Below are 21531 nucleotides of genomic sequence, written 5' to 3'. Positions count from 1 at the left end.
ACAAATATGTCAATTAGGTTTCTGTCAGTTTTTCATTTTTCCAAATCTTGAATTCAATTCTTCACATTTAAGCAGAAATTTGCAAGCTGTTTTTTTTTTTTAAAAAAAAAACCTCATAAATTCACCAGCATTTTAGTGTGACTTTCTCCTTTAAAAAAACAATTTTTGTATGCAGTTATGACTAATATACACATTTTTGCAAGCGGGTTTCCCTAACATAATGTATTTGTGTGTGTTACTTTCACTAATTTATGAAGTTTTATAAACACTTTCCCCTAATACATGCATTTCTGTACACATCTTCTGGTTGTGCGGCTGTATCGCAAAATTCAGAGAGGTGCCAATTCAGATGGATAGCTGTATTTTGGTTCTTGTATTTATTGAAGAACTTGCAAATCAGGTAGTTTCTCATTAAAATGCAAACAAAACTGAATTTCTTCCCCTTTTCTGGGAGTGACCCATGGCTTACAGTAGTTGTGTTTGAAAATAGGTAATGATCTAGATGGATCCTTAGAAAGCTCTGGCCCCCTAATGGACCCCACAAGCCTACAACCCTCACAGTTCTTCTGTGGCAGTTTAAACTTCATGGCAAAAACATGTCCTTAATTACATCTTCTGCATCTACAGCTACATACACAGGAACACAGATATAGTGGGAGGCAGATCTCCAGAGAGATTTATTTTACAGCAACAGCAAAAGAGACACATGTGAGCCAATCAGAGAGAACAGTCAGCCATATTGTCCTAACAAAAGATAGTTCACTAAAATAGCAATATAAAATGGAGAACAAAACTATTTTTTAAAAAAACCCACACAGATTAACCAATAAGTTACTTCATGTTTTCCCATAAAAACAAACATTCTCTGTAATAACAAAGGTCAGAAAAACCTTTAGCATATATCAGCAGTACTGAAAGGGCAATTCACACGTTGCTCTTTGACCCAGTAATATCATCGTGACAGGATGACAAGCCAGAATTTATATTTACGGTGGTGCCTCGCAAGACGAAATTAATCCGTTCCGCAAGTCTCTTCATCTAGCGGTTTTTTCGTCTTGCGAAGCAACCCTATTAGCGGCTTAGTGGATTAGCGCTATTAGCAGTTTAGCGGCTATTAAAGGCTTAGCGGCTATTAAAGGATTAGCGGATTAGCGGCTAAAAGGCTATTAGCAGCTTAGAAAAGGGGGGGGGAATCGGAATACTCGCAAGACGTTTTCGTCTTGCAAAGCAAGCCCATAGGGAAAATCGTCTTGCGAAGCAGCTCAAAAACGGAAAACCCTTTCGTCTAGCGGGTTTTCCGTCTTGCGAGGCATTCGTCTTGCGGGGCACCACTGTATTCATCCCCTGAAGTAAATACAATCTTTTGCCACTTGCAGGAACATTTTCAAAATATACGTCCCACACGCATTTGATGAGGTAAAAATACCACGGGACAATACTACAGCATCAGAAAGTAACACATGAATCTTTCTTAACGGTCATCGGTATTCATTTGTTTGTGACGGTCATTGTCAGGCCAAACATGGTTTTATCCAAATGGCCTGAGGGAATAGTTTTCAAACGGTTCTTCGGGGAAGCTCTGGAATCGTCTGGAAGCTTCTCAAAGGAACCTAGTCAGAAGAATATAGTCACAGACAAGCCTCCCTGAAAGACAGTTTGCCCGCTGCCACCCATGTTTCCTGTGACACGCAGAGGCGGGAGATTGTGAGACGCATTTGAGAGCACATTTCTGAGTTTAAGCTGGGCAATGGTGGGGCGCCACAGACTTGGCCAGTGCCTCTTATCATCTGTGCTCACCTAGAAAATACCCCAGAATCCTCTGCAACGTGCGAGGGTTTCAGAGCAGATATACCTGGCTTCATCAGCAGAGGAGTTGGTTTGGAAACGGTACAAGTACTTTGAAGAAGAACCCCCCACAAACACACACTGATTTAGAAAAATGGGTGTATTATTTACACAGGTTTTCCAAGGCACAACTCTGGGGAACAGACCATGACTCTGGATAACTGTGATTATCAAGGATTGGGTGGTAGTATTTCTACTGCAGCTTCTTACACAACACAGCTTGAGTGAAATGGCAGGTTGAAATAAAACCCAATATTTCTTTCACCTAAAATGAGAAGGTGCCGCTAGGTGATGAATGGCCACAATTTCAACTGGGCTCTGTCCTTACGCAAATGTGAATTTGTTTTGGGACACGGATTCCATGGAGGGAAAATTAGGCCTTATGTTATATACATCCCCGGCAGTTTTCACTGGTAGTAGTTGCTGAAGGCATGAAGAATATACAGCAGCGTGGTGATGAATGCAAAGAACTGAAAAAGAGAAAAAGGGAGGGAGAAGAGAGATGATTAGAGTATAACGCACATGGTTTTGCCCTCCCAGCTTCCCTGGGTCATTTTCTTCTGAGGAAAGGATATTGGAAGCTTTTGTTGCTTTTCTAATAGTTTATCTCTCTTATATAAAGTAGATGGAAAGGGAGTAGTCAGACAGGCAGTGCTAATCCAAAAGCATCACCTTTGACTCCCTGCGCTGGGAGAGGCTGGTGCAGCCTGACATGTGGGCTAGATTCACCTTATCTATTTAATTAATGAAATTTGGAACACACCACTTGATTGTCAAAACCTCTATCCGGTTTACATAAAGCATAAAATAAACGCTAAGATTATCTGTGAAAGACAGGAGACAAGGGCAAGATGACCTAAAAATGATTCAAAATATGAATAAAATCAGTAGTTTAAAAACGCACATTATGAAAAAAGGAAGAAAATTACCTATTAAAAGGCACATCAGTTTTACGTATACGGGTCAGCTTACTTAAACAAAATGGATTTTAGCAAGTGCCTGAAATAATACAGCACCTGACTCATATCAGTGAGCAAGGAGTCCTAGAGTATAGGTGAAACCACAATGAAAGATCAGTTCCTCACTGGGGACAAACAGACATTGTGTGGCACTTGTAAAAGTGTCACATCCGCAGATCGAAGTGATTAAGGCCTCAAGTCAAGGACTGAAGAGTGCCCTGGGATGGCATCATGGCTTCGCCATGATCAAACACACAAGTCCCCAGCTCTAACTGGTCCTCCAAAAAACCCCACAGGGCATCTTGGACTCAGAAGGCATGTCCTCATTGGCATGGCAACCAGGACAGGTGAAATATACTCAGAGTCGAGTGTGGATTTCATGCTCTTTATTCAGCTCATAGTGGTGAGGAGGAATGGAAGTTCCCACAGAATGTCTGCTTTACATGCATTATTTACACAATGGGCCCCACGTGATTGGCTAATTCCGGGATTCTCCTGTAGGCCAATCAGGTTGCAGATTCACTTCCACCTGGAGCTGGATTGGGTGGCTCCTGTGGACCAATCAGGCTGCTGCATTCTGGAGCCTATTGTTCTAGGACCAATCAGGCTGCTGCATTCTGAATCCTATTGTTCTAGGACCAATCAGACTGCTGCATTTTGGATCCTATTCAACTCAGTACATAACACTAGGATTCCCTTCCCTTCTTATTTACAAACTGCATGCTCCCCAGATGGCCTGCAGTTCTCCAGCCCTTGTCTCATCGGTAGCAAATCAGACTCTGCTGCCACATAGTTTGGGTAAGATTCCCAGGTACGCTCTGAAGGGCAAAGCAACTTGCAGCACTTCACCAAAACAAAACTTCAAGTTGTTTCTTTTTCTCTCCCCACATTCAAATCTGCCTTCACCTCACCGCATAATAACTTAGCTGCCTTACATTGAGTTAGACCAGTGGTCCATTTAGGTTAGTATTGCCTCCACTGACCGGCAGCAGCTCCCCAGGGTTTCAAAATACCTGGAGTCTTTCCCAGTTCTCCTTGGAGATGCTGAGGATTGAGCCCAGGAGCTTTTGCATGCAAAACACACACTCGTATCTTGGAGCTACGGCCCTTTCCCACCTCAAATCCAAACGGTTACGGATGTCACATCCCAGGAAAATGAAAGAGACACTCACAGTCAGCCCTGATTGCTCCAAGGCAAATGCTTAGATGCCAGCAGCAATGAAGGCCTGTGACTCTGAAGCCCCTTGTCATCATAATTTCATGGGAACAACTAAGTAGGTGCAGCTAACAAATGTTTACCCACCAAAGTGTGTCATGCACTACCTGATTAGAATTAGATTAGGAAATTATGACAATGAACAAAAACAACCTATCAGATGAACATTGCATATTTATTAATTGAGCTAATCAGTGGGAAATGGATGTAATCTATTCTAATGTGATGAGGCATAAACAGCAAGGCACCAACAATTTGCCCTTTAAATCTTGAGTGGTATAAACGTCCCCCTGAATTCCTGTGTGTATCATCAAGACTCAGTGAAATTTATTGTACTAAAACAGCGAGCCCTTCATACAAAGAAAATCAAAGAGTCTTTGGAGTATACAAACATGCTGCATTTCCTCAATTTGCTAAACCACTGCTTAACATTACAGATGAACCTGTGAGAGGCTTGGGCTAGCACATTTCTCCCTTCCCTCCTCTAGTGTAAAAGCACCAGGAGCTCCCGCCTCCATTTGTGACTAACAACAGTATAAACTGTGTTTAATCACAATGGTTTAGTAAAACTACCGCTTCATAAACCATGGTTTGAAGATGCCTTGCTTTAGCCAATCATAGTTAAGATTAACCATAGTTTCCCTGGCTTTGAATGTCATGATAACCTGTGGTTAGTCTACAATGGAAGTGGAAGCTTCTGAACCCTTCTTCATGGGTGTGCAAGAGGAAGGAGTGCACAAGTTCAAGACTTGCACGGGCTCATTCCCCTAGCACTAAACCATGGTTTAGCATTACATACGAATGTCATCACATTCTTCTGCCAGGTTTCAACTTAAAATTTACAGTTCTCCCCCACAAAAAGTGAATGAGGTCCTGCCCTACCAAACTCAGCTCTGTTCCCAGCCAGCCCTGACCTTCTTACAGCCAGTCCAAGGGTGGCAGTTTCTGTCAGCTTCCTGCTCCTTAGACTCGGTGTTGCCCCTGGCAGAACTCAGCAGGGAGGAGGATGGAGACAAAACCAGAATTAGTTGGCTCTGCTTGTCTTTGACTGGTTCCATCTATTGTTTGGGCTCCCTACATTCTGCCCTACCAGCTCCAATGGACATCAGCCACTGCTGGTTGGAAGAACTTGCAGGACAGGATGGGGGGTGACCTGGGAGGTTTTAGAGGACATACAGCAAAAACTGCACACACTGCTTCACTGAATCAGAAGACCTTACACACATGGAAAGGACACTTAGGTTCCAAGTTACTGCTAATAAAAGGCATGGATGAAGTCCACCTGCCACCTGCAATTTTCTTTATGTCATGATTCAGGATTATCCTGGCAGATAAATCGACTTCGTTCAGTGCAAAAGATCACAGGTTGCACACCAAAATATATTTGGACAAAGAAGCAACCGGTGACGTCTCTGCCTTTGAAAGTGCCGAAATAAGGTAAAATATGGTGGTCATTATATTAACAAAATAGGAGATTAAAATCAAATGATTGACTGGGTATATAATCAACAGAAGCCCAATTGGACAGTGTTTATTGCTGGTTGAAAGATACGCCCTTTCAGTTGGCAAAATATTTTTCAGCCTGTCAATAAGCGTCGTGGTGATCCCACGAACTATTGCACCCATTTTACAGATGGGTTTCACCAAGGCTAAGACAGGCGTGGGGAACCTTTGGCCCTCTGGATGTTACTAAGTTACAGGTTCCATCAGGCCCAGCAATGCATGGCCACTGGCCAGGGATGGTGGAAGTTGTCGTTCAGCAACATCTGAAGGTTCCCCACACCTGGGCTAAGAGATATTAATGCACAGCAAGAAGGCTGATCGCCGAAGAATTGATGCTTTTGAATTATGGTGCTGGAGGAGACTCTTGAGAGTCCCATGGACTGCAAGAAGATCAAACCTATCCTGAGGGCTCACTGGAAGGACAGATTGTGAAGCTGAGGCTCCAATACTTTGGCCACCTCATGCGAAGAGAAGACTCCCTGGAAAAGACCCTGATGCTGGGAAAGATGGAGGGCACAAGGAGAAGGGGACAGCAGAGGACGAGGTGGTTGGACAGTGTTCTCGAAGCTACCAGCATGAGTTTGACCAAACTGCAGGAGGCAGTGGAAGACAGGAGTGCTTGGCGTGCTCTGGTCCATGGGGTCATGAAGAGTCGGACACGACTAAACAACAACAACATGGTGAGTCCGTAGCAGAAGCAGGGTGACTTGAACTTGGCCTCCCCCTCGACTCCACATTCACAAACATACCAAACCAAATTCAGCTGGTGGAGCACATAAAAGTTATCTCACCGTAGCAGCAGCATTGAGCTGATAGTAGAGGGGCGAAGACTCTGGGGGCACTTCTGTCTCCGAGCGGATGGTTGCATTGGCCTGAAGGACTGCAGCACTCATGTAGAGGATGCCAGTAGCTCCATGGTAAAGGCTATCCTAAAAAACAGAAGAAGAGCAACAGGTTCTTGTCCAGATCAGGGCCTTTTAAAAAGTGAAAAGTTCAGTTCTGCAGTCTATGTTATGTACATTGTGCAGGTGTAGAAGATATGTTATTTGTCATGAGGAGAGGGTGAAGGAACCATCAGGGCCAGGCAGGGTTTTTTTCCCCAGCCGGAACTCTCTGGAACTCAGTTCCGGCTCAGGTGGGTGCCATTGCCATTCTGAGAGAATGAGGGAGGTGTTCGTGGTGAGTTCCAGCACCTCTTTTTATAGAAAAATAGCACTGGGTGTGGGCCCACCCATGAGGCAAGGTGAGGTGACTGCCTCAGATCAAAGGATCGACAGAGGCAGCAGATCCCGAGGTACTACTGTAGCAAGTTCCAGAGAGTGGCAACACGAGAATAGGCTTCTCTGCAGTGGTTCCCCGTCTGTGGAATGCTCTCCCCAGGGAAGTTCGCCTTCATTATACACCTTTAGGCACCAGGCAAAACGTTCCTTTTTAACCAGGCCTTTGGTTGATCTGATTTATATCCTTTGCCTTTTTAAAATGTGGGGGTTGGGGGAGGGCTATTGGGTTGTTGTTTTTATTTTTATTATGTATTTTGTGGTTTTATATCTTGATTTTATTCTGTGAACCGCCCTGAGACCCCCAGGTATAGGGCGGTGTATAAATTCAATTAATAAACAGCAATGTGTTTTCTAAATTTGCATCCTGTACATGGCATAAACTCTGTGTGTGTCCCACCTCTTACCAGGATTCTCCAGGAGGCGAAGTTTTTGTGGAAGCCAAACAGGTAGGACATTAGAAGCATCAGCGAGATGAGAAAGGAAGTAAGAGAGACATACATGACCCATCCCTGCAGCAAAGGGAAGTACACATTGGTAGCTGCTACGAGGATCCAGACCCAGCAGCCAAAGATCTGCAAAGAAGGGGAAAGGAAGGCACAATTATAAGCTTTGCTGTACCCATTTAATGCCGCATCAGTCTGCTTCAGTTCTGTCTGTGTAGATTTGTTGGACTCCAACCCCCATCAGCCCAAGTGAACATGGCCCATCACTGGGGATTATGGGAGTTGTAATTTAAAACTACAGTAAGTAATCAAGGTAAAGGGACCCCTGACCATTAGGTCTAGTCGTGGCCGACTCTGGGGTTGCGGCGTTCATCTCGTTTTATTGGCCAAGGGAGCCAGCATACAGCTTCCGGGTCATGTGGCCAGCATGACTGAGCCACTTCTGGCAAACCAGAGCAGCGCACGGAAACGCCGTTTACCTTCCCGCCAGAGTGGTACCTATTTATCTACTTGCAGTTTGACATGCTTTCGAACTGCTAGGTTGGCAGGAGCAGGGACTGAGCAACGGGAGCTCACCCCGTCGCGGGGATTCGAACTGCCGATCTTCTGATCGGCAAGTCCTAGGCTCTGTGGTTTAACCCACAGCGCCACCCGCATCCCTTCACAGTAAGTAATACTGGTGCATAAAATTATGCATAGTGCAGGGAAAGTGGGCATAGAGACATTTTCCTCATTCTCTCATAGGATTAGGACCCAGAGCCGTCCAAGGAACTTGAATGTTGAAAGATTCAGGGCAGACAAAAGTCAGTGCTTCTTCATACAGCCCTTAGTTAAATGGTGGAATTGGTTCCTACAACATGAAGTGGTGGCCACCAACTTGGATGGCTTTGAAGGAGAATTAGACAAATCTGTGGTTGATAAAGCTATCAATGGCTTCTAGCCACAGTGAGTATTGTTACAAAAGTTGGGTTGCCTTCCCTCTCTCCCTGCCAAGCAATGGGTTCCCAGGCACTCACTCAGGGTCTGTGTTCCTTTGGAGAATTGAGACCTGGCAAAGACTGTTATAGGTTTAAAAAATATGGCTTATTCACCTATGTACACCATCAGTCTGCATGAGGGGAGTCCAGATCTTACAGCATGGTCCTCTGTGGCTTGTCCCCCACAGCAGCGCAGCCCTGGAATCTAAGGCATTTCTCCCAGCCAGCCTTCAGCCAGCCTGTCCAAGATGGATCCCATTCTTTCTTCCTCCCCTCATTCTCCCCAGCAACCCTTGCTCAGGACTCTCTTTCCATCGCCTCACACCCAATTACCCAGGCAACCTTCCAACCCCCCCCCAATCTTTGTTCACGCCTCAGGGCAAGGGGGAGAGCATTTCTCTCGCATTGCCAATAGCCCTCAGTGGCCCTGTATTGCTTCTTAATGGCCCTGGCTTGGCCAGGTTGTTTTTGCATAGGCTAGCCCAGGAATTCCCCTGCAGCTTGTATTTCTCCCTTCACATCCCAAATCAACACAATCCTACCATTTATTAATTTCTAGGGCAGGGGTCAGCAACCCGCGGCTCCGGAGCCGCATGTGGCTCTTTTACACCTTTGCCGCGGCTCCGGGGCGGATACTAGGGAGGGGAGGAGGCGTATTGTGCGCCCCAACACTCCCCACTGTGGCGGGCGCTGTACTGGCTGTGACGTCGCATGGGGGCGGTGCGTGCGTTAGTCACGCACCGTCCCGACGTCACCTTCCCGCCCGCCCGCTACATTGTAAGGGGCATGTACGCTGGTCACTGCATTGAAAGGGGGCATGTACACTGGTCACTGTTTTGAAGGGGAGTGAAGAACACACACACACAAGAAGGTAACTTGTTAATTTAACGTTTATTTCTATGAGGAGGAGTAATTCTGAGGGGTCAAACAAAGAAATAATAAAAAAGTGACAAAAAAGTTATTTTTATAATGACGAGTTTTGCGGCTCCCAGTTTTTTTCCCCTTCAGAAACGGGTCCAAGTGGCTCTTTTTGTCTTAAAGGTTGCAGACCCCTGTTCTAGGGTTTAGGGGGTCCCCCCTCCAAATCTATAAGTTTTTCTAGCTCTGGTGGTTTGTGCCTCTGGTGCCTCTGAAAACCAGTTGCTAGAAATGGCAAGCACAGCTCACTCTTCTGGGCTTTTCATGAGCATCTGCTTGGTCACTGTAAGACTAGGATACAGGTGGTATTTAACACCCACCAGACTGACGAAAATGTCTAAATAAGAAAAAGGTTTATGTTGGAAGTGTAAGGAAAATGAGGGATCATTTTTCCACATGTGGTGGTCCTACAAAGTAATTAAGAAATATTGGGAAATGATATATAATGAATTAAAAAAAAATATAAAAATAAACTTTCCCCAAAGCACCTGAGATTTTCCTCTTGGGGATGGTAATAACAGAGGTCCCCAAAAAAACAAAAGTGTTTATTACTATGCGCCATGGCCGCAGCTAGAACCCAATATTGGCACAAAGGTGGATAAGAAGTATGGTAAAATGTAAAATGTTCAAATATGCTGAACCGGCTGGTCTGACGAACAGGATAAGAGAAAACGAAGATAAGGAATTCAAGGAGGAATGGATAATGTTTATTGAATATTTTAAGAACCAGTATAAACAAATACGCAGCCTAGCAGGTCTCGAGTAAATCCAGCAGAGCTGAAATAGATAAGAGGTTTTAATAGATAACAAATTGGATGATTAAAAAGATGTGGATTACGCAGAGTAGTAGAAAAGCAGGAAAAGGGTAGAAGGGAGGTCTTATGGTATATGTATACATGCTGTATTTGGTATGAAGTTTTAAGTGGGATGAGGGGGAGGGCAGAGGGATTAAGCAAGCTCTCTGTTCCTGTTTTTGAAAATGAAAATGAAAAAAATAAATGAAAAAAGATACTAGGATACTGAACCAAGTAGACTTTTGCTCTGATCCAGCCAGGTTCTTCTAATGTCGTCCAGCAACATCTGTCGGACAGTGGGTTGGCCACCCATATTCTAAAGCATTTTGACATCCAAATATAGGTTGAATAGAGTGCAGGAAGTGAGACTGGAGTGCACACCTAGCAGTTGCGCAACCCTCTCTCATTCTTCATAAGGTCAACCGCAGGTTAGTTTCTGCTTGATCACTTTATAAGCAACCTTGAAATATTAGATTTTACCCATCTGTCAAACAGTAGCAAACAGGGGGAATGATTACAAAATGAAATAAAAAAGAGCTTTGTGAGAAAAATTCCTCAACATCACTGTATGCTTTGATTCAAAAGCTCATTACATGTGCTTTACACCAGAGATAGGCAACCTAAGGCTCCTAGGCCACAAGCAGCCCACGGGGGTCATTTAACCGGCCCACGAGAGGCTCCCAAACCGAGCCACCCGCTTGGCGAGTCCCTGTGCGCTGCGCTAAACTGGCACAGCGTGGTGCAGGGACTCGCTTCCACGGCGCCAGAAATCATGTCTGCACAGACGCCAGAAATCGTGGGCACACATGCAATCCAGCCCACAGAAGCATATCTGCTGGAGTGAACTAGCCCAGGTGAGGTAAACCTTGCCAACCCCTGCTTTACGCATTACCTCTACAGTTATAAAGTAAAAAATCCATTTCACAGTGTACAGGACAGAGCTGCCCACTCTGAATTAGCATTTTGAATTTAGCAGTGCAGCCCACCAGCCGAGAATTGTGTGCAAAAATGCATGTACTAGGGTCATGAAATGCACACATCCCCGAAAAGGCATTATATTAGGGGGAAATTGCTTTGCAAAAATGTGTTTTGGACAAAACCGCATCCAAAAATGTGCAGATTGGGAGAATTTTTGCACCAAAATGCTGATGAATCTTCACAAGGACTTTTTTTAAAAATCGCAAGCTGATATGGAGAACTGAGAAGAAGAAGAAGAAGAAGAAGAAGAAGAAGAAGAAGAAGAAGAAGAAGAAGAAGAAGAAGAAGAAGAAGAAAAAGAAAGAAAGAAAGAAAGAAAGAAAGAAAGAAAGAAAGAAAGAAAGAAAGAAAGAAAGAAAGAAAGAAAGAAAGAAAGAAAGAAAGAAAGAAAGAAACTGAGAGGAACCAAAATGGACTGATTTGCCCAGTTTCGGTTGGAAGGGAAGAGAAAGATCTTCCAGTGGTTAAAAGTATTGTGCAAACTCTCTGGGTTGCAACTGGGCTGAAGAGTCCTTCATATCTGAGACAAGGTGTGGTGCACCCACCCAAAGATTCAGATCAGAGCTGCCTGGATATATCCTTAGCTATTGCTTTTCAGGCAATTTTGCCAAGAGCAGAGCCTTGCACAGTTAAGCACTGCCAGGAGCGAGCCAGCAGTAAATCACACTGTGCAAGTTGGAGTTAACTCTCGATTAGCAAAAATATGATCTGTACAGACCTAATGAGCACAGCAACTTATATCCAGCAAGTCTTGCCTCCATGTAGCAGTTGCTGAGACTGAATGCCCCCGCCTCCTCAGAGCTGCCTAAATCCCTTCCTCTCCAAGGTTTTCCCTCAAAGCAATTGGAGACTGCGCCTGCATGAATCTAACCTCTCCTCCATCCTTTTCATGCCTCCTCTGCTTCTGGGAGACCAAGGGGGACAGGAGCTTGGCACAGCAGGAGTGGGACATCCATACCATCCAGACTCATCTCCGCCTCTTGGCCTCCCTCCTCTCCTGCTTCAGTTTCTGCCTCTGATTCTGGACTGCTCTCTGCCACAGCCTCTTCCTGCTCACTCAACCCTGTTACCTCCTCAGCTTCTGACACCTCCTCCTTCCAGTTTTTCCCCTCTGCCCACTCATCGTTGTCCCACCACCACTCCCCGGATTTGAGCCTTCTTCCCTTGGGGGTTCCCAAGCTAGTTCCTCCCACCATTCCTCTGCATCCAGCCAGTCCATGAACATTTCTTAGCAGATATCATTAATCTGAACCTACTGTCAACTCACAAAGGACAAGTGTGACACGGCAGCTAAAAAAAGCCAATGCAATTCTGGGCTGCATCAATAGGAGTATAGCATCTAGATCAAGGGAAGTAATAGTGCCACTGTATTCTGCTCTGGTCAGACCTCACCTGGAGTACTGTGTCCAGTTCTGGGCACCACAGTTCAAGAAGGACACTGACAAACTGGAACGTGTCCAGAGGAGGGCAACCAAAATGGTCAAAGGCCTGGAAACGATGCCTTATGAGGAATGGCGAAGGGAGCTGGGCATGTTTAGCTTGGAGAAGAGGAGGTTAAGGGGTAATATGATAGCCATGTTCAAATATATAAAAGGATGTCACATAGAGGAGGGAGAAAGGTTGTTTTCTGCTGCTCCAGAGAAGCGGACACGGAGCAATGGATCCAAACTACAAGAAAGAAGATTCCATCTAAACATTAGGAAGAACTTCCTGACAGTAAGAGCTGTTCGACAGTGGAATTTGCTGCCAGGGAGTGTGGTGGAGTCTCCTTCTTTGGGGGTCTTTAAGCAGAGGCTTGACAACCATATGTCAGGAGTGCTCTGATGGTGTTTCCTGCTTGGCAGGGGGTTGGACTCGGTGGCCCTTGTGGTCTCTTCCAACTCTATGATTCTATGATTCTATGATTCTAAGTGTGCCTTCCCCACAAAACTGCCTTGGACCGACCAGTCGTCCATCTCTGTGCTGTGTGACTGCCTCACAACTACAAGCTCCCAGCAGTGGTGTTCTCTTCTCTCAGGCCTTGTTACTAAGGCAACACCTGCCCTCAAACTCTGTGAACCTGATTCTTTTCACCATGTCTTCACCCTGGGCTCCACACCCAGCCTCCCTTTCTGCCTCTCTCAGCTCTTTTCAAGGTCTCCACCCAGGAGTCATTGAACCTGATTCTTGGGAGTACATTGCAGCTATTTCTGCTGATGGGCAAACAGAGGCTTGCAAACAAGTCATCGTGAAAACAACAACCACACATCTTTATTCTAAAACAACATAGGGTCCTGCAGCACCTTAAAGACTAGCCAATGTGTTTGTTTGCCGTTTGTTAACTGGGAACTGTATCTCTGTGAAGGTTAAACTACAGTTCTTGAGATTATTTGGGGGAGGGGTGTGTTTTAAATGTATGGGGATCCACTGAAAATAATGGACATAGGTAACTTGGGTCTATTAATTTTAATGGGTCCGTTCTTAGCAAAAAAAACAATTGACTACAACCCACGTTGTACATGTGACCTTGGTCATTTTTGCCACACACAAAAAGAGCATGGCTTTCCCCCTGAAAACTTTCCTTCTTGGCTCTCTTAGCAACTTAATAAACACCCAGAAGTAGTCATTGAAAGAAGTATTAGTACATTAGGGCAGGCACAGGCAAAGTCGGCCCTCCAGATGTTTTCGGACTACAACTCCCATCATCCCTGACCACTGGTCCTGTTAGCTAGGGATGATGGCAGCTGTAGTCCCAAAACATCTGGAGGGCTGAGTTTGGGGATGCCTGCATTAGGGGAATTCTCCGTGCAAATTGGCACAAATATGCCTTTGAGTTAAGACGTTTTATTTATTTTGCTTTGTGAATAAAGCTGCTGTTTACTTCTCTGTAGGTGAAGAAACATATAACATTTATAGAGCATTGGAGCTGCTCTGAAATGGGGCCTCACTCTGGCAAGTTTAAAGCTGCAGTCCTAGGCATGTTTGCTTGGGCGTTAAGTCCCACTGAACACAACGCAACCAACTTCTGAGTGGACATGCATAGGGTTGCACTCTTGTTGTACCTATTCCTCTCCAGAATTGACTTTGCGAGGGTGTTCTGTGTGATCTGTAGATCTGCAGCAGAAGACCTGTACGGCACTGATGAACTATGTCCCTATAATGTCACCAACAAGCCATTCCACTTTCCACTAAGGCTTTGCACTTCAAAAAGTTTCATTAGACAAATAAAGAAATAATGCAATGGACAGATGGATAAATTCTTTAACATTCAGCCTTCTTTTACAGTGGTACCTCAGGTTAAGAACTTAATTCGTTCCGGAGGTCCGTTCTTAACCTGAAACTGTTCTTAACCTGAGGTACCACTTTAGCTAATGGGACCTCCCACTGCTGCCGCGCCACCGGAGCATGATTTCTGTTCTCATCCTGAAGCAAAGTTCTTAACCCGAGGTACTATTTCTGGGTTAGCGGAGTCTGTAACCTGAAGCATCTGTAACCCGAGGTACCACTGTATTAAAAATTCATTTTTAAAATAATAATAATGGTGGGCAGCCTTCCTGAAGCATGTGGATGGGGCAAGACTGACCACCAAGCCAGGACCAAGATCTGTCTCATCTCTGTTTGAAAGCCAGGAGGAAGGTGGCTTCACCTCATGGCTGAAGGATGCGCTGTAAGCGCTCTCTCTCTCTCTCTCTCTCTCTCTCTCTGTCTGTCGTCACATCTTTCTGCACCCATCCTAGATTCGCTTCAGAAGATTGATTGCTTTTCTCCTTTCCCACGTTCCTTACATTGGAACAAAGCTACCTGCAGCCAGCCAGCCGCTCTCGTATAAGATGAGAACTGCTGATAAAAGGAGCAGGATGCAAACCCGGTATTCTACTCATCTGTCCGAATAGCTTAACGGCATAGACCCTGACCATGTTGCGCCATGCTTAATGCCAAATAGCAAAGATTCCATTCACTATTTGGGTTTGGACATCTTACACTGTAAATGAAGTGAGTGGGAACATCTGCAAGCATAGGAGCTAAGTGTGAACTTCACAGCATGCACAGAAACTCCGGACTGGAGTAGGGTGTTTATACACAGGATAGATCAGGCATTTTATACCCTCACTTCCATAGGGAATGGGCTATGATTCTGTGAGTTTAATCTCTGACATTTCTAGAATGGGACGAAAAAGATCCCTGTCCCAAACTTTGGAGAGCTACTGTAAATCAACATAGACAGTATACTGAGCAAAATGGACCAATGACCTGTCTTAGTAGATTCCAGTGTTCTGATTGGGTTGGCAACAACCACCCAAATAGATCATGATGCTGCAAATCCATAGATACAACTCCCGCAGTTTTTAAAAACTAATAGCAGCCATGTGGTGGTGTTGTGGTGTTGGATTGGGACCACGGCAATGTAGAAGGACAATTTAATCCCCCATAAAAAAGAAAGAAAAAGATGCTATTTACTGTGTGGGGCAAAATGTACAGGTAAAATATGTACACCTTTGAAGCCTAATTCAAAGGACAGATATTGGCACAGAGAGAAAATTTTAAAAAACAAAAAAACCACCTGTGTTTATATATAGGACATACTTCATATGATTTGTGCAAACATTTCATTATGAACAGGCAATGAGTTTTCTGGATCATTAATTCTTCAAGAAGAACCTAGCCTCACAATTCTCCTAGGATGTCAGTTCCTGCATACCTACGCTATAAATATGCACATATTTCACAAAGGTGTTCCCAGAGACCTACCCTGAGCCAGAGCTACCATTTCAGTGACAACAAGGGGTGGGGCTGGGGGGAATCTGGCACTGAGCTTTTCATATCCACTAGCAGGCATCTCTTAGCTTCTGCTTACTCAGACCTACACTCCCCACTGAGGGCTGATGAGGAAGGATCGCTTTCAAGAGAGGCACAGACCCACCCTTGTTGAGAAGCAACCAGGCAGGTTCTCAAGGGTGGGTCGCGCGGAGGTGAAATCGGGCCTTCCGTTTCAAAATACAGTGGTACCTCAGGTTACATACGCTTCAGGTTACATACACTTCAGGTTACAGACTCCGCTAACCCAGAAATATTACCTCAGGTTAATAACTTTGCTTCAGGATAAGAACAGAAATTGGGCGGTGGTAACGCAGCGGCAGCGGGAGGCCCCATTAGCTAAAGTGGTGCTTCAGGTTAAGAACAGTTTCAGGTTAAGAACAGACCTCCGGAACGAATTAAGTACTTAACCCGAGGTACCACTGTACTGCTCAGGACGGTCCCCAAAACCTCCCAAGCACATTTTAGTGGGGGAGGATCAATAGGCTACAGAGGAAAGGGGGAATTGGTGGACTTTGCCTGCATCCTGCAGGTAGCATTCCGCTCAAAGGATGTTTCCACTGGCAGAATCCTAATTATTATCTAAGCCCATGGGATTAAAGTCAGACGCTCTCTCTGTGGCAGGGTTGTGTACAATTTTTTAAAGCGTCTTTACCTAGAACATTATTTTGTTTACAGAATTTAGGATCCTTCTTTGAGAAAAGTCTTGTAAGCCCACTGTGGTCTGCATGAAATGAAAAATATACAGAGATACACTTTTGTAAGTAAAGGCATAAGCTAGCGCAGATCCTCCTTGCACAAGCCCCACTTATGTTTACAAGAAGCTGCACAAGAGGAATGCTTTTCAGTGGGACTCGGTTAGACTTAACTTCCTCAGTTGCACCCACCACATTCTATTACTGTTCAGAAGAACATAACAGAGAGGCCAAAGGCCCATCTAATCCAACCTATTTCCGTAAAAAGGCAAAGAGATGCCTCTGAGAAGCTCATAAGCAAGGCATGAAAGCCCCCAAAGGCTGCGGAACACTCTCCCTGCACCTCTGAACTCTCTCCCCAGGTGAGTGCAATGGTGGGTGGGGTTGCCAACATTTGTTTCCCTGGACACTTGTCCCCTGTTTATTTTTTTAGGCCAAACATGTAAGGCTGAATCTGTGCAAGTTAAATGTGTGTGCATTGCAAGTCAACTGCACCACAGATGTTCCTGAGGTGGTTATAGTTTGTTTGTTTTGTCCTGCTTTTATTGCACTATATTGCAAGAGAGCCCCGCCAGATGCTCTAGCACTGGGGAAGCACTGCAGAACATCTAATAAAGCAAAATGATGTGTGGACAAGTCCCGTATAAACCCACCACTAATGCATGACCATTTCATTACCAGTTGCACTGGCTCCCACTGGAGTATCAGGTCAGGTTTAAGGTGCTGGTTTTGACCTTTAAAGCCCTTTGTGGCTTAGGGCCCTCGTATTTACGGGACCGCCTCTCCTGGTATGCCCCACAGAGGACCTTAAGGTTCATGAATAATCATAGTTTAGAGGTCCCGGGGCCTAAGGAAGTCAGATTATCCTCCACCAGGGCCAGGGCCTTCTCAGTGATGGCTCCAACCTGGTGGAATGCTCTGTCCCATGAGACTAGGGCCTTGCAGAATTTAACTTCCTTCTGCAGGGCCTGTAAGACAGGGCCTGTCTGGCTTTCAATTTGAACTTAGCCTGATCTTTTATTCCCCTTCCTTCCCTCCCCCGCCCCTTTTTATGAAGATTACCCACAGCTAATTCTCCCCTGGTCTCCTCGCTGGCCCAAATAGGACTACTTTAGCCAGCTAGCCCTGGTGATCATCTAATGTTTATTGGATTGATTTCTCCCCTAAATTTATTTTTGAATGCTGAATTTATTGTTATTCACGTTTTATACTGTATTTTATGCTGTTTTTTGTTTTATTTATTAAGTGTTTTAAATTTGTTGTTAGCCGCTCTGAGCCCGGTTTTCTGAAGGGCGGGTATAAATAAAAAATTATTTATATATTTATTATATCAAAGGCATGTTGCAGTAGGTAAAGTAGACACCTCCAACAAAACCCCTGTCTGAAGGGTCCCACAGTAGGTCAGCTTTCTGTGTTCCTCATCTGATAGACCTTTGCCATTTGGATCCATTAGTCTGCACAATCTTCCAAACAAAAAGTCAAAACTTTTTGTGGAACGCAGAATTTTCCTGACAGCTCTGATATGAACACTGCCCATTTCGCAGAGTATAAAAAGGTTTGTGGAGGAAAACAAAGCTCCAAGGCTTTGCCACTTTCCCCCATGCCTGTTAGCATATGGTTACCAGATTTTTTTCAATGAATCTGGGGACACTTTTTTCTTTTTTTGAAGCTGAGTAGCAACAGGGAGTCAGTAGTGGGGATGGTGAGGCAAAAGACCCTGGGCCCAAGCACACATGCATATTGTATAAAGGTGCAAAGCCCTTCTTTCACACCCTGTGAAACATAAATGCACAGAGTTTTAAAAAAACTGGGCAACGGCAGCCCGCCTGCGACTCCCAAGCCTCCCTGATCAGTCAAAACAAAGAGGGAAGGGGGCAGGAGATTGCACAAGACACATCTTATGCGCACAAGACACATCATATGGGGACTTCCGGTGAGGAAAAATGGCAGGTGCCACGGCAGCGAGCAGCTCCTGAAGCCAGCCAGAGGCAACTGCACTACCAGGCTGGCTCCGGGCTGCTGAGGCTGCCGCTGCCACGTTTCCCGGGGACAGATTTGCAAATTTGGGGACATTCCAGGGATGGAATTTGTCCAGGGACAGATTTGCAAATCCAGGGACGTCTGGTAACCCTATGTTAGCAGCCGCTGTTCCTCTGATCTGCCCCCACCTCAATGTCATCCTTTTAACTGAAAATGCATTGCTTGCCACACTCCTTAATGGGCATTCCAAAACCATTAGGTAAGTAAGGTGTGTCAGTCATATCACAGGAGCGCTGGCTTTCCATTTCACAGCACAGAGATTTCTTCTTGCGAAGTCTTTGTCATCAGTACCATTGGGGCATTTATTGTAATTTGCTGGATTTGTGACGAAGGCAACCTTCGCTCAAGAGGTCCTTCACTTATCAGAGGCAAAGTCCGACAGCATTAAAGTCCACACGTCATAAAGCTCAGGGGGAACGCAAATGGGCTGCAGCTTTTGAGTTGCTCTGCCACGTTTTCCATATCATGGGCTAATACCCAAAGTATGCAGACTTGAAAGGAAACTCTTGGAATCAATAGATTAACCTCCAGATAAATGTGCATAAGAATATGTTCAGGGTGGTTAGTGCAGCTGATTTTGGACCTCTCTGCTTTGTATGTCAGCTAGCAGAACTCTGCCCCCAAAGTTCCAGCAGAACTCTGCCCCCAAAGTTCCAGTCACTTAAATCTGCCTGCTCCTCTCACCTGTATAAATCAACAGCTTCATTACCATGTGACCCCAAAATTCTGGATCCCCCGCAACCTGATGCCAAAGTTTAGCACTAGTTTTGTGCCATTTTGTGCCACGAACCCCCGCATTTCGTGCCTTCAAACCGAGTAATTGACACAGGGTCACAATTTTAATGCCAAAAAAACCCAACCTTTTCCAATGGATTCCAGACAGGTGCCAATGTTTTGTGCTAGTTTTGTGCCGCAAACCCCATGTTTTCTGCCACCCCCTCCCAAACTGAGTAATTGACACTCAAACCAAGGCCCCAGGTAAATGGCCAAAACGCCAACCTTGTCCAATTAACTGCAAACCACATTAGTTAAGCTTAAATAAACGCTGGTGTCTAACTTGTGAACACTCCTGGTTCAGTTACAGATAGGTAGCCGTGTTGGTCTGCCATAGTCAAAATAAAAAAATTCCTTCCAGTAGCACCTTAAAGACCAACTAAGTTAGTTCTTGGTATGAGCTTTCGTGGTATGAGCTTTCGGGTATCTGAAGAAGTGTGCATGCACACGAAAGCTCATACCAAGAACTAACTTAGTTGGTCTTTAAGGTGCTACTGGAAGGAATTTTTTTATTTTGACTCCTGGTTCAGTCCCTTGGTACCATATGCAGCTCAGCCAAGCCTAAAATGTATCTAATTGTTAGGTCAGAGAGAACCTTTCATGAGCAGAACATGTCCTCACAGCAATCAGCCTCAAGGAGATGACTAGGGACTAGAGCAGATTGGTTCGCTCCTGAGTCCCTGAGAGTCAAACTGAGCTGAGCATCAAACAGCATTGTGGATGGCTGCTCAGTTAGCTTTGCTTTCTGAGGTTGATTGCTTCTTTTAAGAGTCTAGCATGGTCAATCAACTGGGAATCTCTTTGCATTTTTTGAACTATGGAGAGTCGAAAGTGATGCCCTCCAACCCCTGGCTTTGCCACTTAAAGGGGCCATGTTGTAGGGGATAACAAATACCTCTTCCCAGGGCCCACAAGAGCTGCTTCCAGGCAGAGAATGCAGTACTGAGCTCAAAGGACTGATGGTCTGAGTTAAAGCTGTCTCACACTTTCAAAACACCTTGTTCTCTTCTCCTGCTCAAAATGACCCAGTCCTGTTGCTCTCTGCCTCACACAAGCAAGTGAGCAATACTACCAAACTACTCCTGGTTCCATTTTCTGTACTGATGTACCTCTTGAGCTTCTTTCTGACAAAGAGGACAAGAGACATACAGGCAAGGTGCTATGTTTGCAGTTGGTGGGAGATCACTGATCTAAACTGACTCACTCCAGCCTCACTTCTTCCACTGCACCTGACCTGCATACTTTCCAGGGAGTTGTGAGTTTCCTGCATCCTCTCTTAGGGGTCCCATCTTTTGAGTCCCCATCCTTTTCAAAAGCCCCAATTCTTGGGATCTTTGCCATTCAGGTTTTATCCCAACAGATTGCAACATCAACATCCTTGGAATAATCAGAATACGTGCTCCAAAAATATTTTAAAGGCTTAAAATAATTTCAGGGCCCACTGAAAGCAACAGTGATGCAGATGGATAGCAATCAGATTGGAACGCTGGTGCAAATTCAGATGCACAGCAGCTTTAAGCTTGCATTCTCTTATCCAGTAAGTGAGATGTGTGTGGAGACCTTTTGATGTGCAATGGATTTCCTTTTGTTTATTATCTATGTGCACGTGTGTGTGTGTGTGTGTGTGTGTGTGTGTGTGTGTGTGTGTGCCAAGACTCCCGGCCATGAACTGTATTATACTATATGGAATCAAATAACTATAATTAAAGGAAGTCGTTTGACTTACCAGCTCTGGCAGAATCAAGGCATACGGTATGGTTCTGAAAACATCCACTCCTGAAGGAATATTTTCAGGCGCTGTGCCGACGGGAGCTGGTCCTGAAGATTTGGTATCCATTTCTGTACAGGCTGAATAGCTGTAGTTAGTACAGCTCCGCTACTCTCAGTTATCTCTGAGACGCTGTTTGCAAGCAAAGCTTAAAATAGTATCCACAGACACACCCAAGTGGACGTCAAAGGTGAAGCCTGTTCCAGCTTGGCAGGTAGCTCCACTCATCACTGCAGAAGAATCATCAACTATTCTAAAGTTAATAAAGCCGATCAGGAAGGGCTTGGCAACCATATGCCCTGCTGGAAAAGAGAGAGAGAAAGCGGCAACACATAAACACACCTGTTTCTTTTGCAAGGCTCAATGGCTTTTGTATTCCAGGGCTTCCCAATAAGGCCATCGTACCTGGCTAGGGCTCCCTTGCAAGCTCACTCAGCTTCTAGGCATTGCGATAGGGAAGAGAAATCTTTTTTGCTGTTTATTCCGAAAGACTGCAAACTTTAGAAAACTCTTTTTTTAAAAAAAGTGAAACAATAAAACAAACTCA

The 21531-nt window shown here is 45.0% G+C and overlaps 1 protein-coding gene across 1 annotated transcript; it reads right to left on the bottom strand.

Moving 5' to 3' along the window:
• Window positions 1-650: 650 nt before the first annotated feature.
• MALL (mal, T cell differentiation protein like) lies at window positions 651-21216 on the bottom strand. Its single transcript, XM_083494927.1, has 4 exons — window positions 20943-21216; window positions 7208-7375; window positions 6315-6452; window positions 651-2315 (listed from the first exon to the last, which is right to left on the bottom strand). The coding sequence occupies exons 1-4, from the start codon at window positions 21051-21053 to the stop codon at window positions 2253-2255; spliced, it is 480 nt and encodes a 159-aa protein (XP_083351053.1). The 5' UTR covers window positions 21054-21216; the 3' UTR covers window positions 651-2252.
• Window positions 21217-21531: the final 315 nt, after the last annotated feature.

This window comes from Podarcis liolepis, assembly GCF_965112155.1.
Source record: "Podarcis liolepis genome assembly, chromosome: 3".
Lineage (NCBI taxonomy): Eukaryota > Metazoa > Chordata > Lepidosauria > Squamata > Lacertidae > Podarcis > Podarcis liolepis.
The sequence above is the reverse complement of the archived record's forward strand: the minus strand, read 5'-3'. Positions and strand labels throughout refer to the sequence as shown.